This window comes from Paralichthys olivaceus, chromosome 11, assembly GCF_024713975.1.
Source record: "Paralichthys olivaceus isolate ysfri-2021 chromosome 11, ASM2471397v2, whole genome shotgun sequence".
NCBI classification, from domain to species: domain Eukaryota; kingdom Metazoa; phylum Chordata; class Actinopteri; order Pleuronectiformes; family Paralichthyidae; genus Paralichthys; species Paralichthys olivaceus.
This window is the reverse complement of record NC_091103.1, coordinates 487501-505212: the sequence shown is the minus strand read 5'-3', so window position 1 is coordinate 505212 and position 17712 is coordinate 487501. Positions and strand designations below refer to the sequence as shown.

Genomic DNA, 17712 nt, shown 5'->3' with positions numbered 1-17712 from the left:
GCATAAAGTAATGTTGGTAAAAACAAACGGCACCGATCCTATTTCAAAGTTCTCTGGTCTGACGCAGCGTCACTATTTAAGATTTGTTCAGGGTTGTTTTTGTCATTAGGTGAGTTTTATCTTGAAACTCAACTCTCATTATCTATTCTAGATTTTCTATGCACTGCATTGTTTGAATGTAGTTTATTATTTTATTTGTATTAATGTATAATCATGAGTGATGAGTCTAACTGCGTTTTACTTATACACACGAGATTATATGATTTATTTGGCTGTTTTACTAATATCATCAATTATCTCTCAACTATTCCCTGATATTTGACAAATATTTTCCCATTATTGTAATACGTCTTTATTTATTTACAATAATGAGTGTATGATTTTTTTATGATCACAGTGGTGTTTGTTGAGTTTAAATGGTTTAAATCCAACACACATCTTCTTTTCTCAGCTAATTTAACAATTTGTCATGTTTTTTCCAGATGGTTTATTTTTTTGTGGATACTTTAATAGTTTTTACTGATTGACGACAGTGATGTTAACCATTAAAGAGTCTGAGTGAAAGTTTGATGCAATTTATTGAAGTCGTCCGCTCACAGAGTAAAATGTTTCACAAGTGTTAGTGAGAAGTTTCCTCCTACAGATTAAAAATATCACAGATTTAAAAACAATAGAAACAGACACAGTGACCCCGCCCCCTCAGCCCCACCCCTTCCAGATCTTACTCAAGTTATAAACAAGCCCCGCCCATTTCAGATTAACGAGGATTTATGGCTGAACTGAACTCAACATTTTAACAAAACTAAAAAACACAGGCCTCCTGCCAAAGCATCGCGGGAACTGTCGTTTATTTAAAACTTTTTTTCTAAATGTTGCAGTGCTCGTTTCGAACACGATCTAAAACACTAAAAAAATATAAAACCCTCTTTTAATAAAGTTCGACGGCGGAAACCAGCTGTTTCCGACGTCACAGTTTTCACTGTTACAATAAACAAACAACAGTCAAACAAACATGAAATAAAATTCTAACTTTAGTTGGAGGGATATGTGTTGAATTTTCTTTTTACGTTTTATTTTGTTGGAGGCTGGAGAGGGGTGGGGCCTCACTGTGCTGTTGTTTTTCAAAATAAAATAAAATAAAAACAAATAAAACATCAAATAGCACCAACATTAATCTCAGGCTAAATAAATAACTCTGATGACATTTACAGTAAAAATATAAAACGGCTGAGTTCAAACATATTTACAAATCACAGAGAGATATTACAGGTCTCAGACCAGGACCAGGACCTGGAGCAGGACCAAGACGAGAACCAGGTCTGCCACCAGGAACAGAGGCTGAACTGAAACCAGATAAAAACCACGAAAGATTTCAAAAAAAAAAATTTCACCTAAATGACAGAAACAGGAAGTTACTTGTTTTTAAAAAACATTTTCATGAGTTTTTTTTGTTGTAACTTAAAAATATTCAAACAAATATTTTTCATTATATGAAACAGACAAATATTCAAGTGAACTTTATTTAAAACACAAATAAAAACTAAAGAGTGAAGATCCATACAGATGAACACGGAGGATAGAAATTCATATTTTCAGCTCTTAGTTCTGGTTCTAGTCTGAATCCTGATCCTGGTTCTGGTTCTGTGCTGCGACGTCAGCGCTGCTCATTGTTTCAAGGTTTAATGTCGATTATTTTCACATCTTCTCACACGATTCTCTCTCTAAATATTAACACAACACTGACTGACCAATGACACGCAGTCACTGCCTCTCACCTGACCATCAGAATACATATTCAGGGGCCGGTTCTGGTTGGCCAGCAGGTGGGGCTAGAGGCGAGGCCTAAACTTCACTGGTTCGTAATTGGATGACAAGAGAACTGTCAACCAATCAGCTGTTACAGGATGTGATAACCTGTAATGAAGCCTGACATCAAACATCTGATCGTTAGTGAAGACGAGTCCCTCCTGAAGATCTGAACAGGGTGGATTGATAGATGAGTTGATTGGCAGCATTGTCATTAACACGACCGTCTCTCCTCATAGACACAAATAAACAAGTCTCATTTTGTGCGTCCGCTCGGTGGAGGAGTTCCTTGCTGCCTCCTGCAGGGGGGAGTTGACTGGATGCGACACTTCCTGCTCCTCAGTGAACCGACAGCGTCCCCTCACTCCCTCATGCAGGAGGAGGTGGCGTTCCTCCTTCTCAATCCCTCATGCAGACGTTGCACTTCCCGATGTTGCTCCTCTGCTGCCAGCCGTCGGTCAGCGTGGTGGAGGAGCTGTTGGAGGCGACGGTGCTCGTGTCCACTATGGTCAGCCAGAAACTGTAGATGTTGGCAAAGTAGTGGCAGGTTCCTCGGGGTCCCTGACACTCCACAAAGGGCTGGGCCCTGAAGTCCGACAGACAGCTCCCTGATGACGTCAGAGACTGACCGCCACCCTCATCACCTGCACCTGTATGCTGCGACAATCACAGGAAATGACATCATTGTCAGGTGAGAGATCGACAGAGGAAGTATTAGTTTAGCACTGTTAGCCATTGTAGCAGTTGCATCACTTCTAATAGTAACAGTGTGAGCTGGAGTATTATTAATATTAGCAGTATGGCAGTAGCAGTAGTATTATAGTATTCATGTGATATTAATATTTTTGGCACAAGACTTACTGTTTTTTCTGTAGTATTATTATGAGCAGAAGCAGTAGTACTGTAGTAGTTGTACTTTCAGTACTGTAGTACCCACCATGAGAAACGAGTATCCTGTCCACAGGCTCGTCCACTGGGGGGGGCAGTCTGGCTTGTCGGAAGTCTGGCTGTGGAGTGCAACAGGTGAGGAGGGGGCTTCACACACCACACAGCGGCTGATGTGCTCTTCGATGGAGGGCCCGCTCACAGGTATGCTGGGGAGGGCCGCCGTCGTGGACAGCCAATAGGATTTGTCGTTACGACTGGCGTAAGAGCAGGCTCCCATGTTACAGGTGGAGAACGGCATAGTGGAAAACACTTGCATACACGACCCCGCCTGACCTGGAAATATCGTTAGTACAAGTATTAAAGGAGGATAAATCTTATTGAAATAATATTATTTACAGGTAACTTCAGGTAACGTGTTGTGTGGATGTTTGCGAGTTCACTGAACGAACAGCAGGTGAGAACAGGAACACTGACAAACACCTGAGCCTGAAACGAACCAGTGGAGTCTGCCTCTGCTGGTCACTTCAGAGAATGCAGCACAGTTTATTTTGGGGTCAGTATCTTGCCCAAGGACTTGTGGTTTGACCTTCTGGTAAGAGGACGACCGCTCTACCCCCTGAGTCATGAGACTGAGGTGATAATGGCAGTGGCAGTGAACTTTACATTTTTAGGTTAACAGCATGTAACCCTTAGAATGTGTATGTTGATGTGTATATATATATACACAGTATATACCCAGGTCCTGAGTGTGAGCCTTCTCCTGACCCTCCAGGTACAGCAGACTGTATCCGTTCCATAGGACCCTCATGTTAAATGGACAGGTGGGAATTTGATTTGATTGGCTGTGCCTCACCAACAGGAAACCTGAGTTCAAGTTTTTGGATTGTCCAGGAGGACCGAGGTCACCGACTGGACCAGAATCACCTGAGACGCAAAAACCACAACAGGAAGTTATATTGACAAAAAAAACAACATGACTTCATCTGCAGGCCATGTTGATCCAAACTAAACTGACCTGAGTAAATACATAATTTATACGTAATATATACGTAAAATATAATTGAAGCAGAAATGGGCAGGTGAACACAGATAGGCAGAGGTCTCACCTTTGGCTCCAACATCTCCGTTCTCCCCCTGCAGGCCGGCCTCTCCTTGGTTTCCATCTGGACCTGGGGGGCCCACAAAACCAATTGGTCCTTCAGACCCGGGATCCCCCGTTATACCTGGAACAAACCAACCATCCTAATAATCAGCAGCTCAAACACTAAAACCAATGTTAGTAGTTTCCATTAGATGTTTTGTATTTCACTTTTCCTTCGATCCATCAAATTTTATTTATATAGCCAATATTCACAAATCACCGTTGATCTCAACAAGGAGCAACATCCTCTGTTCTTAAGCCTCAACAAGACATTTCATTGGCTGTCCCTCAAGGGGCTTTTTTCAAGTTTCCTCTGCCATTGAATGAGATGGACCTGCAGGGCGGGGCTGGATAGCTAGCTAGTTAGCATGATAACTGCAGTTAATGTTGGCGTTGTTTTCTAATATACGATAATATAAGATCAAATATTTGATCTTATAACGTTACAGCAGCAAAAAATAAAAGATGTAAAAATGTTTTTAAAAAACATACATACAGTTTAAACAGTATTTACAGAGTGAAAAATAAACACAGTGAAACAGTTGCACACAGAATGAATAGTGCACAGTAAATAGAGTTTAACCTGGAGACAGCTGTTGGTGAGTAAAGTAAAAAAGTCTGATGCTTAACTCTCAGTGAAAACATCAAAATACTGTCTGACAACACAAAAGAGTTTGCATGGGACCTGGTCCAATTTCTGCTTCTCACCTTTAAAACCCCTCGGGCCAGTTTCTCCCATGAAGCCAATCTCTCCAGGTTTACCAGGGGGGCCAGGGGGACCTGGGGGGCCCGGTTGGGCAGGAGGGTAGATGGGGCAGGGGGAGACTCCTCCCTTTTCTCCTTTTGGACCTGCCAATCCATCATCACCTTTAGGTCCACGAGGCCCTCCAGGACCAGGACAACCTCTTTGTCCCTGATTACCAGGTAGTCCCATCAGACCTTGTGACCCCTTCATACCTGATCACACCAACACACAGATGTGCTTAATGACAGTCCATGTTTAGGTGATTAGTGGATTCCCAATCCTCACTCGGGGTTCATTCTGAAAATGTTTTCAGTTATACCACAGATTTGAGCTTTCAACTGAGCTGAGCTTGGAACAGCCAAGCCCAGCCAGGTAATGACAGCTAACTACCATTAGCAGTTAGCTCTCTGAATGAGGCTCTGTCAGCAGTAGAATGTTCATGCATGTTAATATTAAGAAATCTAAGATACAATGAGAGTCTGACCTTTCACTCCATTGTCTCCAGCGATGCCTGGCAATCCTTTGGATCCTTGATATCCCTTTAGACCCACTGGTCCTCTGTAGCCTGTGTCTCCGTTGTCTCCATCATCCCCAGCTATGGCAGGGTTTGGACCAGGATCCCCCATGTCCCCAGGACAACCTGAAACATCAAACTCATGTCGCAGGGTATCCAGATGATTCCTCTCTTGAAGATAGTTCAACCTGAATGTTAAGACCTACCTGGCTCTCCATCTGGTCCAGGGAAACCAGGATCTCCACTAGGGCCTGGGACTGGATCTTTACAGCTTGGTCCAGGTTTACCTGGAGCTCCATAACTGCCTTGAGGTCCTACAACAACACGTAAAGGCACATTACAGAGAAAGAATCCAACTTAAGTTCTGATCTTTAGGTCATGCTGTTCCAGACCTTTGGGTCCTGCGGGGCCTTTTGCTCCTGGTTGTCCTGGCTGAGATGGACCACAGGGACCTGGAGGACCTTGAGGACCCTTATCCCCTGGAAGACCTTTGAGACCTGGAGGACCTGGCAGAGCCAGACCTATGAAGACAGAGAGATAAACATTTATAGGAAATAGTTTCACAGAGGCAGCATGGTCACACTAACCTGATAAAATAATGATGTTCTCACAAAAAGATTACCGAACAGAATTGGCATCAATCAAAGTCAATTTGATAAACTCTACTTTGGTCACATGATATTAAGTGGTTGTGTATCTGGGCTGATGGATAATCTTATCAGAAAAGATGTGTAAGACTTGTACCTCTAGTCCCCATGTCCCCCTTCACTCCTTTAAGTCCGTCCAGTCCATGAAGTCCCAGCGGTCCAGGAGGCCCTGATGCGACAAAATAATTTGGGAATCAAACTCACAATCTGTTATTTCAATATAACAAACACCAACAACTGTAGGAAACTAAGGATACTTAAAAACGAACTTCCCTGATGTAATATTGTAAAGATTATCTCTAGACCTCTTTATGAAAAGTGCCTTGACAAAATTTCTATCTGTTGCTAACTAAGTACAATTGCCTTAAAATGATGGCATGTCTGGGTTTCAGTTCTAACCTTGAAGTCCTGGGCAGCCCTGTGGTCCTGGGGGTCCATCAGTACCTGCATTGCCAGGAAGACCAGGACCACCTGGACGACCTCTGGGACCATAGGGACCGATCACACCTGAAATAAATCAGACAGACCGAAGACACATTTATGCCTAGTTCACACCCACACAATTTCCGATTTTCCCCTTGCCAACAAATTTTGGAACTCACCAACAAAAGCCCCAGATTGGAGCCAACTCTGTGTTTGAGTGGCAGTCACCGATCACCACATTTCAAATATGCAATTTAACATGTCAACACCTCCAACTAGAGTTCTACAGCCAATCAGAGCGCAGGAACAGGTTAAGTTTGGAGACCAGACATGTTATTTTGTTTGACGAATCAATCGAATAACTGCCCACTTTATTTTTTAGATTAAGAAGAAAAGCCAATATTCAGACCCATACATGTACATGACCAATGACGAGTCATTCTCAGCTGTCAATCATGATGTCTCAGCCTGTTTTTACAATAATTATAATCAAACTGATCAGAAACATAAACAAACATCAGTGTGATAAGAACAACCTAAAATCTTTGACATTAAGACCTTTACTGCAGCCAGCCACCAAGGGGCAATCCAGATACTTTGGCTTTACCTTTGGAGAGTTTTCAAGTTGTCTTGTTTTATAAAGTTTATGGTTTACTTGGCTAATGTTACAGAGTAAAGGTAAAATAATGATAAGGTCCAGGTTGAGGCTAATTACCTGATTGACCCGGGTCTCCGCGGTGGCCAGGATCTCCTTTACATCCTTTTGAACCCAGATCCCCAATGAAACCGGGTCCTCCAGGCTCTCCACGAGGTCCAGGAGGTCCTGAGAAACAAAACCCGCTGATTAATACAGGAATGAGATGGTTTATAGTGTACAACGATAACGTGTATAAATCTGCATTACAAACAAGACTTTATCAGTTAATTAATTTTTTGTAACAGATTATCTCTACACTCCTCTCACTGCTACAGAACCAGAACCAGATCATTACCTGATGGCCCGAAGTCTCCAGGAGGCCCCCTCTCTCCTGGTACACCAGGACAACCAACAGAGTCTCCTTTGTCACCTGAGACACAAGAACAAACTTAACTCAACAACCTGCACTGGACAGAACCAACAACAATAGTTGGATCTTTGCTGGGTCAACCATGTACCTTTCTTTCCGGTATATCCTTCGCAACCGGGTTTTCCAGATTTCCCCGGACATCCCGTGTCACCCTGCAAACGAAAACATTAAACAATAAAGTTCTAGTACTTTGGTAATTCCCATATCCTACATTTTCAACAACAATGTTCAGTGACAAAAACATCTGACGGTCCAACATGTGTAAGTACAAGGAGCAGCTGTACCTCCTGCCTGACTTATCTCCATATAATCATATCTGACTCATCAAGTACTTTCTCTTCTTACTGGATCTCCTGTCTCTCCTGGGAAGCCGATGAGTCCTGGAGGTCCTTGACGTCCTGGTTGTCCTGGTAATCCTGGCGTACTGCAGCGACCCGTTGTTCCTGGGGGTCCTATGATACCTGGGGGTCCATTGATTCCAGGATACCCAGGATTTCCTGGAGCTCCTATGACACCTTTACTTCCTGTAGAGAAGATGTGTTCAAGGATTCAGCTCAGAGGACCAGTCACATGACACTGGTAAGCGCTGTCTTCAGGAAATGGTCGAATCAGGTTTTATATGTTACTGAACAAACTGCCAGAGATCAGAATGGAAGAACTACAACCTTGAATAGTGCGAAAAACTTAGTCAGTGATGTGAGACAAAGTTTAGCTTTAAACAGTGATGACTGATGATGTACTTGGCTGACTCTGACCTCGTGGTCCTGGGAAGCCACTGATGCCAGAGGTTCCTTGTTTTCCTCCCTCTCCTTTAAAAAGGATATACTTGGTTTCCCCGGGAGACCCTGGGGCCCCTTTACAGCCTGCAGGCGACACATGGGAAAGTTTTAAACAGACTGAAATAATATAAGCTTGAAATTAACATCTGTGTCAGCAGTGGAACCAAGACATATATAGAGTTTATTGTGGTAGCACTGTTTTATAATGCAGTACATTATAGCACAGTACATTACTTGTTGTTTACCTTTCTCTCCTTTTGTCCCTTCACATCCTTGAGCTCCATCTCGTCCATTGAACCCTCTTTCCCCAGTCGGCCCTGGAGCCCCAGGGGACCCAGTCTGTCCTGGAGCTCCTGGCCCTCCATACTTTCCTTGGGGCCCAAGCAGACCTGAAACACACAGAGAATATTTCATTGGCAACACATCCAAAGGAAACATTACAGGCGTGTGGGTGGTAAAAGTGCGCTCACCTTTCTGACCATTAGGTCCTGGCAGTCCTGAGTCTCCACTGGGGCCAGTGGGGCCCTGCAGACCCGGGAACCCAGGGAAACCTGGAGAGCCCGGTTTACCTGAAGGACCTTGAGGGCCAAAAGCTGGAGGACCCACCTCCCCAGTCTCTCCTTTCTCCCCCTGAAAACCTGACATAAAACATGATGTTAAAATGAAGCGGCTTATGTTTGGTCATTTTTAATGTTTGTTTCTGTAACAAAAAGTAAGATGAGGTAAAGTGGTAAGGACTTACCTGGTGGTCCAGTGGGTCCCTGAGGGCCAAAGGGACCCCTGGAACCAGGCTTTCCGATCTCACAGAAGTTAGGTGAGGGGCCTGGGGGACCAGTTATCCCTGGGGCTCCATCCTGTCCTCTCTGGCCCTTTGCTCCAGGGCCCCCAGCCAGTCCAAAGGCTCCTGAACAAACAATTACAGAGTGAATCAGAGTCACTGCTTCATCCCTTGAGTATGACATCTGGTCCCCAATCCTTACAAACAAACTTTATCCCTTCCTGTGCTGTGATTGGCTGTAGCTGTCACTGATTTGTCGAATACTTAGTCTGCTAGACATCTAGTCTTGTCCCAATTTGTGACTGTTGCTCGAAAATATGTTGGTAGGTGAACAACTGCATGTAGTATAAAAATAAACATCTCTCTATCTTCAATATATTAACCAACCCTTCAAATCAGTCACATTTCAAATTGAATAGATGGCAAACAGGTGGATAGAGGAAGAATTAACCTTGAAGTCCGTCACTGCCGGGGGTGCCAGGGACTCCCTTAGGTCCCTGAGAGCCTAGTGGTCCTGGGAAACCTCTGGGTCCTGAAGGCCCAACCTCAGAGTCCCCTGCTGGGCCCCTGAGTCCAGGAAAGCCCGGAATCCCTGGAGAGCCTGGAATACAGGGTTATAAATAGTGTAAGACTAAATATTAGTCTGATACAGTCAGAAACACTTTCATGTCCGAGTCAGTGGTTCAGAAAAATTGCCAAATACATTTCATTGCCATTTGGACCTGAACTATTGAGTCAGGTATAAACCAGATGATGAGAGTAACCTTACCTGGATCTCCACCATAACTGAAGCCTTCAGGTCCTTCTTCTCCGGTGTCTCCAACAAAACCTGGAGGTCCTGCAAGATCAGGAGCGAATATACATGTGGAGGACAAATTAAAAGAAAAGGTACTTCAATTAATTAGTAATGATTAATCATCAGTCTCTCGAACATCTTCAATGTTTTGAACTCCACTGGAGGGATGGACATAATTCTTCAAAAGGACATTCCCTCATTTGCTGTGACAGGCAAAATCTCTCATTGGTGTTTAACTCCCTTGAAAACTCTAAAACAACCAACCCAGGCCCATAATGACCCCCCTGAAGAAGTACTGGGACCTTGCATAATACCACAACAACTTCAAGAAGACACCTACCCATGACTAGAACACTTCTAAGGGGCCATTAGAAACCTTCTGAAGTTCTTCTGAGACCTTGTAGAGGACCACTAAAACCTTCTAATTGGCAGGTACAACTTCCAAAACTTTAGTAGTAGAACTTTTTCAATGACCTTTATAGCCCAAATGGACCAACAGCACATCTTTAAGGACTACTCAAAACAACTTAATCTCACCATTGACATTCTGAAATACATCAGTAATCCCAAAGGTTTACCAAAGGGCCTTTAAAACCTCCTCTTTGCCCACCAGAACTTCATGAGTAACTAACACAACCCAAAACTTCAATAACCTCCATAATGTCCAAATTGACCACTACTAAGACTTTCTTTCCACAGATGATCTAAAAAAACAGTTTTAATTGTATGGGACCTTTAGAACCTTCCTATTGATCACTACAACATGCTAAACAATCACGAGAACCTAATCAGTAACCACTCCTCCTTGTAAACTACAATTACTACTTTTTAGCTTCAGTAAATATGTCTTGATGTTGACAATGCGAGTAGAACTCAACATAGTGTATTTTTGATCCTCAAGTCAGGTTTGTATGCAAAAATACTTTCAAAGACAATGTAACAGGATCCAACAGTGTGAGAGGTGTGCTCTGATACCTTGTCGTCCAGGTAGCCCAGGAAGTCCAGATTGTCCTTTGTCTCCTTTAATTCCATCAGGTCCTGTGATACCACGAAAGCCTGAAGGTCCCGGGAATCCTGGATAACCTGGAGAGACACAGTTGAGCAGACAGGTGAACAGGAAGTCAGACACACAGGTGAGCAGAAAGCTAAACAGACAGACAGATGCTATAGGTACTGTGTACCTGCGTTTCCTGTGTCTCCCTTCTCCCCAGAGGGCCCGGGGTTTCTGGGTACACAGGGTAGAGTCTCCCCTGCAGGATGAGTCAAACATGTTGTGCAAGGGTGTTAATGAAACACAGTGTCGGAGTTGGTTGTCACAAATTTTCCTGAATTATTCAAAATGGAATTCTGATTGATTCTTACCAGTAGCCCCCTTTGGCCCTGGTGGACCCAGGATTCCTGGAGGTCCCGGGGCTCCAGGGACCCCTGCCTGTCCTATAGCACCAACTACACCTACTCCAGGGGAACCTGGGGGTCCTGGTAATCCCTTTGGCCCTTGAAATCCTGGGAAGCCTCTTTCTCCAGGAGAACTGGAGAAACTTTCACCCTGAAAATAAGCAGATTTATAAAGAAGAGTGAGAACAGAAGGACCAGGAGCATCAGCAGAGCTGCAGCGGGTTCAGAGGTTGAACAAGTGAACAACTGACCTCTCATCCAAAAGGCTTCTTTAGTTCAGAACTGACTGGAAAACTTCACAGATCCTCTTTGAGTTTTTTATTCAACCCTGTTCTGTTCTACTTTCAAATGGATATGAAATTACTGTTTGTTCACCTGGAGCATCAGACTGACCTGCAGACCGGGGTCTCCTGGGGCCCCAGGGAGCCCATCAAGTCCTCTTCTCCCTGAGAGCCCTTGCCTTCCTTCAGGGCCCGGCCGGCCCCTGTTTCCCTTCTCACCTGGAGACAAGAGTCCAATCAGAGCTTCTGATACTTTGACATGACATCATCATGTCTTCCTGAAACATATTACAGGTGTTGTACTGTCGGGTGTTCATAGTTACCCAGAGGTGTGAACTCACCAATAATATCCACCACAATGAAATCTCCCTTCTGACCTTTGAACCCTTTGACACCTGGGAATCCACCCAGACCCTGCAACAAAACAATCACATTAACAACAGACAAAGAAATCAAAGCAAATCAACCTGTTGTTTGGTAACTCACCTGTTGTCCACTCTCTCCAACATCTCCAGGTACACCTTGCTCTCCTCTCTGCCCTGGGGCTCCCTGGACTCCCGGAAACCCAGAATACCCTATGTCACCCACAGAGCCAGGAGGGCCCCTCAGTATAAAAGGAGGGCCACAGGAGCAGTCCCCATCGGTGCCTAAAACACGCAGTGACAGAGAGTTGAGGCTTGAGTTTGGAGTTCCTCAGGGAACTATTTTGGAGCCTCAGCTCTTTCCATCAAATTTTGACAAAATTTTGTGAAAATTTGAAAAATCCAATGAAAATAAATGTGGGTTTCCATGTACCACAGTTTTGAGAGTAAGCTAAAATTTTACTCAAAAAATGGTCAATGATATATATTGCTCAAAACTCAACACTAAAGGATTCCGTGCTTTGTAAAAAACTGATTTTAAACCTCCTTTACAAGACCTGAGGAAGAAACTTTAACAAAACAAAGACGATTTGCTGACAGTGACCTTTGATTCCTGGGAAGCCCTGAGTCCCTGGAGGTCCCTGTTGGCCCGGCTCTCCAGATTCTCCTGTAGCCCCGGGAAGACAGTAGCGACCTGACGGGTGAAAAAAATAGTAAATAGGAAGACAGCATTGACGGACCAGTGTTGAATATATTTATTAAGCTAAAAACAAACATGAACATGAGTTTTTTTGGCACCTGGATTCCCTGGCTCTCCCCTCGGTCCTCTGAGTCCAGGACGTCCTGCTTTTCCAGGTTCTCCAGGGGTGGGTCCATCGGTAAAGACTTGACCGGGATCTCCTCTGTCTCCCTTGGATCCTGGAACTCCACTCTGACCCACAGCACCTGTCGGTCCTGAAAAGGAACCATCAGAGAACCTTTTTCTTCTCATATCACCAAACACTTATTGTAACATAGAAACTGTAGAACATTTATCATACTAACTCAATATCTAAGTTTTAAATTGTAATATTTACAACATTTATTACATATTATAACATTTATAATGTTACCCACCAGGTATTAAACTGCCAGGGGCTCCTGGGGGTCCATGCATTCCCATCAGCCCCATGTGTCCTGGAGGGCCACTTGGTCCAGAGGGCCCAGGGTCCCCATCCTCACCTAAAAGAAAGAGGCAGATAGATGACATCATCAGCAGCATGATGACATCAGCAGTTTGATGGCGTTGTGTGTTGTTGGCAGTGATGTGACACATTCAGCTGATCTGTACCTGTGTGAGTGATGTCGGCCTTCTGAGGGAGCCCTTTAGGTCCTGGATCTCCCATCATGCCCTGGGAAAAGACAGGATTGTTACAGACTGTACCAGAGGCAGGAGCTCTCTGATTGGTCGGAGCAGAAACGTTAAACTGACCTTTGGACCTTCTCGTCCAATCAGACCTGGGAGACCTGGACTTCCTCTGATCCCCTGAAAACACAGACACACACCAGGAAAACTAACAGACCCAATTCAAAAAGGACCGCACGGTAAAACTACCACCAAATTAACTTCTTGTGACATTGAAAGGGCTTCCCTCATTATTATTAATACTATTATTATTAATACTATTCATTTTGTAATTTTTTGATTGTGTCCACTCACCTTGAATCCTTTTTCTCCGACTGGACCAATGCTGCCAGAAAACCCCTGAAACACATAAACACATCATCTGAGTTTGGACGCTGATGTTTAAATATTAATCTGAATATTAATGAGTCCATCGGATTCTCTATGTCTCTGTAATAGAAAATAATAAATTCTCTGATCCGACTCATCTCTACTTTATTAATCCAACAAAACAAATCCCTTAAATGCATTTCTTACTATGAGGCAACAGCTGGTGTTAGCTGAGACAAAATCACTGATCAATAAGGTGAAAATGTAAAATGAATTTCTGACCCTGGACCCAGGGAATCCCAGAATCCCCTTCTCTCCGTTGATTCCTGGAAGTGTGTCCAGACCCTGAGACCACACACAAACACACACACAAAATAATCAATATCAATATCTGATAATCAATAACCTTCTGTTCTAATCTGATGACCAACCAATCTTGTTCAGTATGGCGCTGTTAACCTCTGCCTCTGTGTCTTTGTTCACACTTTCTTGTCTCGTTTTATGTTTTAACCATTTTCTGCTGCGAGCTCTTTCACCAGTGAAGAGCTCATGAACATCGAGGGAATGAGTCCAGACCCTCTACATTTCAGCTACAGAGCCAACAGATCTGTAGACGATGCTGTAAACATGGCTCTCCACTTCATTCTCCAGCACCTGCACCCCCCAGGAGCCTACGCCAGGATCCTGTTTGTGGACTTCAGTTCTGCATTCAACATCATAATCTCTACTCTGCTCCAGGACGAGCTCTCACAGCTGAGCGTGCCTGACTCCATCTACAGGTGGATCCCAGACTTCCCGTCTGATAGGAGGCAGCACGTGAAGCTGGGGAAACATGTCTCTGTGTGGAACCATTGGAACCATTCTGCTTCCTGGGCATCTTCATCACCCAGGGCCTGAAGTGGGAGCTGAACATTGGCTCCCTCACCACATCCAGCAGTGGATGTACTTCCTGCTGCAGCTGAAGAAGTTCACCCTGCCAAAGTCGATGACGGTGAACTCCTACACTGCATCATTGAGTCCATGGTTCGCTGCTGCTACAGCCAAGGACTGGTCCAGACTGCAGCACACCATTCGCTCGGCCGAGAAGGTGATCGGCTGTCACCTGCCCTCTCTCCAGGACCTGTACGTCTCCAGGACTCTGAGACAGGTAAGATTTTGCCTACTTGGCAATAAATCTGATTCTGAATAATGCCCACAACGTTTATGTTAGACCTGTTAAAACTGTTGGAAAGCTGTAGAACATGCAGCAGCATACACTGGAACCTGATAGAATCTGATAACAGCTGATAAACACTGGTAGAACTTGATAGACCCATTTAATCTGTTGGAACGCAGTTCAAGGTTAGAACCCAGGCTTCCTTCAGCCACGTTTCACAGGTTTGATCAGGTTTTTGAACTTACCGGAAGTCCCTTGAATCCACAGATGCCTTTAACCCCCCTAGTACCCTGAGGAAACAACAGAACCACAAGTTAGAACCCAACAATAGAGCCCGACGTAAGAACCAACGGAACCAGATACAGCTGGGCCAAAGATAAGACTACTGTAGAACTCCAACAGAACAAAGATATACAATGATCTCAGCTGCAGCAGAATGAGCAGCTTCAGGTCAGTGACAGTAGAACCAAAGTAGAACCACGGTGGAACAGCTGTGATCTCATTGGCTGTGAACAACTAAAGTCCCACCCACCTTTTCTCCTTTGATGTACAGGTCTTCTGGAGGGTCGATGTACTCAAACGGCCCTGGAGGCCCCTGGAGACCCTGTTCACCCTGTGGAGAACACAGCACCTCATTGTAAGTACAAGTACAAAAGATAAATCAGCCTCAAACTGTCCTGACTGATGCTCCAGTTCCCCGCCCCCTCAGTGATGTCACCACAAGGGGAAGGGTCTGTTGTGACGTCACAGAGGGGTGTGGTTTACCTCGTCTCCTTTCTGTCCGGGCAGAGATCGACCTTTTTCTCCCTGAAACACATCAGCCTGGTCATTAACAAGAACCGATCACTGTTAACACTGATAGCTAACTAATGTCCCGTCGCAGGTTACCTCCACTGTGCACTGACCAAAGAGGCGTCAATTTATTTTTTACAGTTTTTTCTCATTTCAAATAAACAGAATCATTGATATTAGAAACAAAAGCCTAACATGAAAAAAGTGAAAATCAGACACTTAATCTGAAAGTTAATCAATAACAGACAGAAAACTTTATTAATTTTAAACATGAACTCAACTCAGAGTTTTCAGTTCCAGAGCAGCTGTTGTGAGTTTATTAAGAACATCTCATTAAAAAAGTAAAATAAAAACAAAACAATCATATTGTGAAAATGAAACTTACAGGTGGACCCCTGGATCCAGGCAGACCAGGGAGACCCTGTACAGACACATTATATAACAACATGAACTCTATTAATAATAAGCATTCATTTTCAATCAATTTGAAAAAAAACATTTAATTTATTATTTTCTGTTGTGTTAAGTTTTTGTGTCGACTCACGTTGGTCCCGTCCATTCCTGCTGGACCCAGACCTCCTATTGGACCAGGGGGTCCCTGCTTACCCTGCGGGGGCGGGGGTGTGGGGGGTTAAGTCTCAGATATAGTTCAGGTTCATGTTTCACATGTTTGTTTGTTTGTTTGCTCTCACCTGAAGTCCAGGAAGTCCACTGGTCCCAGTCTCTCCCTGTCTCACACACACACACACAGTAAGAAAGTGTTTAAATATAAAGTGTTTAAATATAAAGTACGTAAATATAAAGTCCAGGGTAATGAAAACAATAATTTGTACAATTTGGATGAAACACTAGTGGAAAAATCAATTGGATATTTTTATTCAATCACTGCCAATAGATCCTTTCACCTGAATCTTACACGCTGCAGCTTTAAGACGTATATGAAAACCTCGTCTTGTTTGTTTCTGTCAGAAACTCTCAAACTCTGTGCTGCCCTCTAGTGGATGTATTACTAGAGAACCATGCTAACATAAAGGACACATTTTAGCATGTGGCCAGTGACAGTTGCATCTTTTGAAACAGTACTTCTTCATATTTGTCTTCGTAATACGAAGAAGAACAAACAAACCTTCATAATTGTTTCTCTATGTAATCATGATACAGACAATTAGAAAAATACACCACCAACGAGTCCTTGATTATTTACACAATACTTTCATGGTACATTTACATAACATCAGTAATTAATTATCACAGTTATCATTGTATATATCCTGACACTACTACAAGTACTCACGGGTAGTCCAGGGTACTGTATGAAGTAAACTGTTGGATCTCCTGGAAATCCCTTCAGTCCTGGAAAACCCTGAAAACCAAAACACAGTTGCCATGCTGCTGACTGAATAGCACACTTCATTTACTTTACTTAGTACTACAGTATACTTTGTCCTTTAATAACAACTACAAGAACAATATATTCTGTTTCTAGTATCACGGGAAACACTTTATGGACCTTACCACATATTTTAATTTTAAGATAAGAAATTCAATTTTTGACTCACTAACCACTTCTCCATCAGGTCCTTGTTCTCCAGGAAATCCAGGATCTCCTCTCTGCCCTCTGGTGCCATTACATCCATCCAGACCCGGAAAACCTGGACCTCCAGCAGGACCTGGGTGACCCTGAACACACAAAAACAGACAAACACAGTCTGACATCACTACAGGTGGACCAATCAGAGGAGCTGACAGAGTGATCGGGGCGGGGACTCTTACCGGGACGCCCTCTAAACCCGGAAATCCAAAAACGCCGACACTTCCCTGAAACAACAGTCAACAAACTCAGCGTTAATGAAGGTTCTGAGTCACAAAGAGAGACGAGCTGTGATTGGTCGAATGAACAGAAGAGATCTGACACAGAATCAATCAGAACAAACAGAACCATCGTGTCTACAGCAGAACCCTGTTTATTCACCACGTCTCCTTTCAGGCCTGCGGCTCCTGTTGGCCCCTCGTCTCCTCTCTGCCCCTTTTCTCCGGGAGGCCCCTGAGGACCCGGGAATCCTGGGGGCCCCTGTCGACCCTGCTCCCCCAGACCACCTGGAGCTCCCTGCAGAATAAACCGAACATGTTAGTGACAGTTGGAGCTGTTCAGCTGAAACAGTTTCAAAGCTGAAGAGCATTTTCAAACTTGATAGAACATAATAAAACCTATAATAACACATTAGAACTCTGCAGGATATTTATTAGACACTATTAGAACGTGGTAGATTAAAAACCTGATAAAAACGTTAGAACATGTTAGAACCAAGCAGAACACACTGCTCAAACAACTGATAGAACAAAATATAACATGTTTGAACTGAATATGAATCAGACCTGAATCTGACAGAACCTGATAGAACCCAGAGGAACCAGTTAGAACTTGATG

At 43.8% G+C, this 17712-nt stretch overlaps 1 protein-coding gene across 2 annotated transcripts in view; it reads right to left on the bottom strand.

Moving 5' to 3' along the window:
* Nucleotides 1-559: 559 nt before the first annotated feature.
* Nucleotides 560-17712, bottom strand: part of col4a4 (collagen, type IV, alpha 4) — a 25543-nt gene continuing 8390 nt past the window's right edge. For both annotated transcript variants that reach the window (XM_069533786.1, XM_069533787.1), the window contains exons 5-47: nucleotides 17257-17391; nucleotides 17058-17102; nucleotides 16848-16964; nucleotides 16579-16647; nucleotides 15977-16012; nucleotides 15829-15891; nucleotides 15670-15705; nucleotides 15258-15299; nucleotides 15025-15105; nucleotides 14738-14782; nucleotides 13619-13681; nucleotides 13322-13366; nucleotides 13094-13147; nucleotides 12953-13013; nucleotides 12739-12843; nucleotides 12421-12576; nucleotides 12227-12316; nucleotides 11747-11907; nucleotides 11602-11674; nucleotides 11373-11479; nucleotides 10947-11130; nucleotides 10766-10834; nucleotides 10560-10667; nucleotides 9558-9626; nucleotides 9240-9389; nucleotides 8753-8914; nucleotides 8481-8648; nucleotides 8256-8399; nucleotides 7987-8094; nucleotides 7577-7755; nucleotides 7320-7383; nucleotides 7157-7231; nucleotides 6880-6987; nucleotides 6141-6248; nucleotides 5839-5910; nucleotides 5487-5615; nucleotides 5301-5408; nucleotides 5065-5220; nucleotides 4544-4792; nucleotides 3801-3917; nucleotides 3430-3618; nucleotides 2744-3027; nucleotides 560-2463 (exon numbers count right to left, since the gene is read on the bottom strand). In XM_069533786.1, coding sequence (XP_069389887.1) covers nucleotides 2206-2463; nucleotides 2744-3027; nucleotides 3430-3618; nucleotides 3801-3917; nucleotides 4544-4792; nucleotides 5065-5220; nucleotides 5301-5408; nucleotides 5487-5615; nucleotides 5839-5910; nucleotides 6141-6248; nucleotides 6880-6987; nucleotides 7157-7231; nucleotides 7320-7383; nucleotides 7577-7755; nucleotides 7987-8094; nucleotides 8256-8399; nucleotides 8481-8648; nucleotides 8753-8914; nucleotides 9240-9389; nucleotides 9558-9626; nucleotides 10560-10667; nucleotides 10766-10834; nucleotides 10947-11130; nucleotides 11373-11479; nucleotides 11602-11674; nucleotides 11747-11907; nucleotides 12227-12316; nucleotides 12421-12576; nucleotides 12739-12843; nucleotides 12953-13013; nucleotides 13094-13147; nucleotides 13322-13366; nucleotides 13619-13681; nucleotides 14738-14782; nucleotides 15025-15105; nucleotides 15258-15299; nucleotides 15670-15705; nucleotides 15829-15891; nucleotides 15977-16012; nucleotides 16579-16647; nucleotides 16848-16964; nucleotides 17058-17102; nucleotides 17257-17391 — 4842 coding nt within the window. In that variant the 3' untranslated portion in view covers nucleotides 560-2205. The remainder of the gene's footprint in view (nucleotides 2464-2743; nucleotides 3028-3429; nucleotides 3619-3800; nucleotides 3918-4543; nucleotides 4793-5064; nucleotides 5221-5300; nucleotides 5409-5486; nucleotides 5616-5838; nucleotides 5911-6140; nucleotides 6249-6879; nucleotides 6988-7156; nucleotides 7232-7319; nucleotides 7384-7576; nucleotides 7756-7986; nucleotides 8095-8255; nucleotides 8400-8480; nucleotides 8649-8752; nucleotides 8915-9239; nucleotides 9390-9557; nucleotides 9627-10559; nucleotides 10668-10765; nucleotides 10835-10946; nucleotides 11131-11372; nucleotides 11480-11601; nucleotides 11675-11746; nucleotides 11908-12226; nucleotides 12317-12420; nucleotides 12577-12738; nucleotides 12844-12952; nucleotides 13014-13093; nucleotides 13148-13321; nucleotides 13367-13618; nucleotides 13682-14737; nucleotides 14783-15024; nucleotides 15106-15257; nucleotides 15300-15669; nucleotides 15706-15828; nucleotides 15892-15976; nucleotides 16013-16578; nucleotides 16648-16847; nucleotides 16965-17057; nucleotides 17103-17256; nucleotides 17392-17712) is intronic.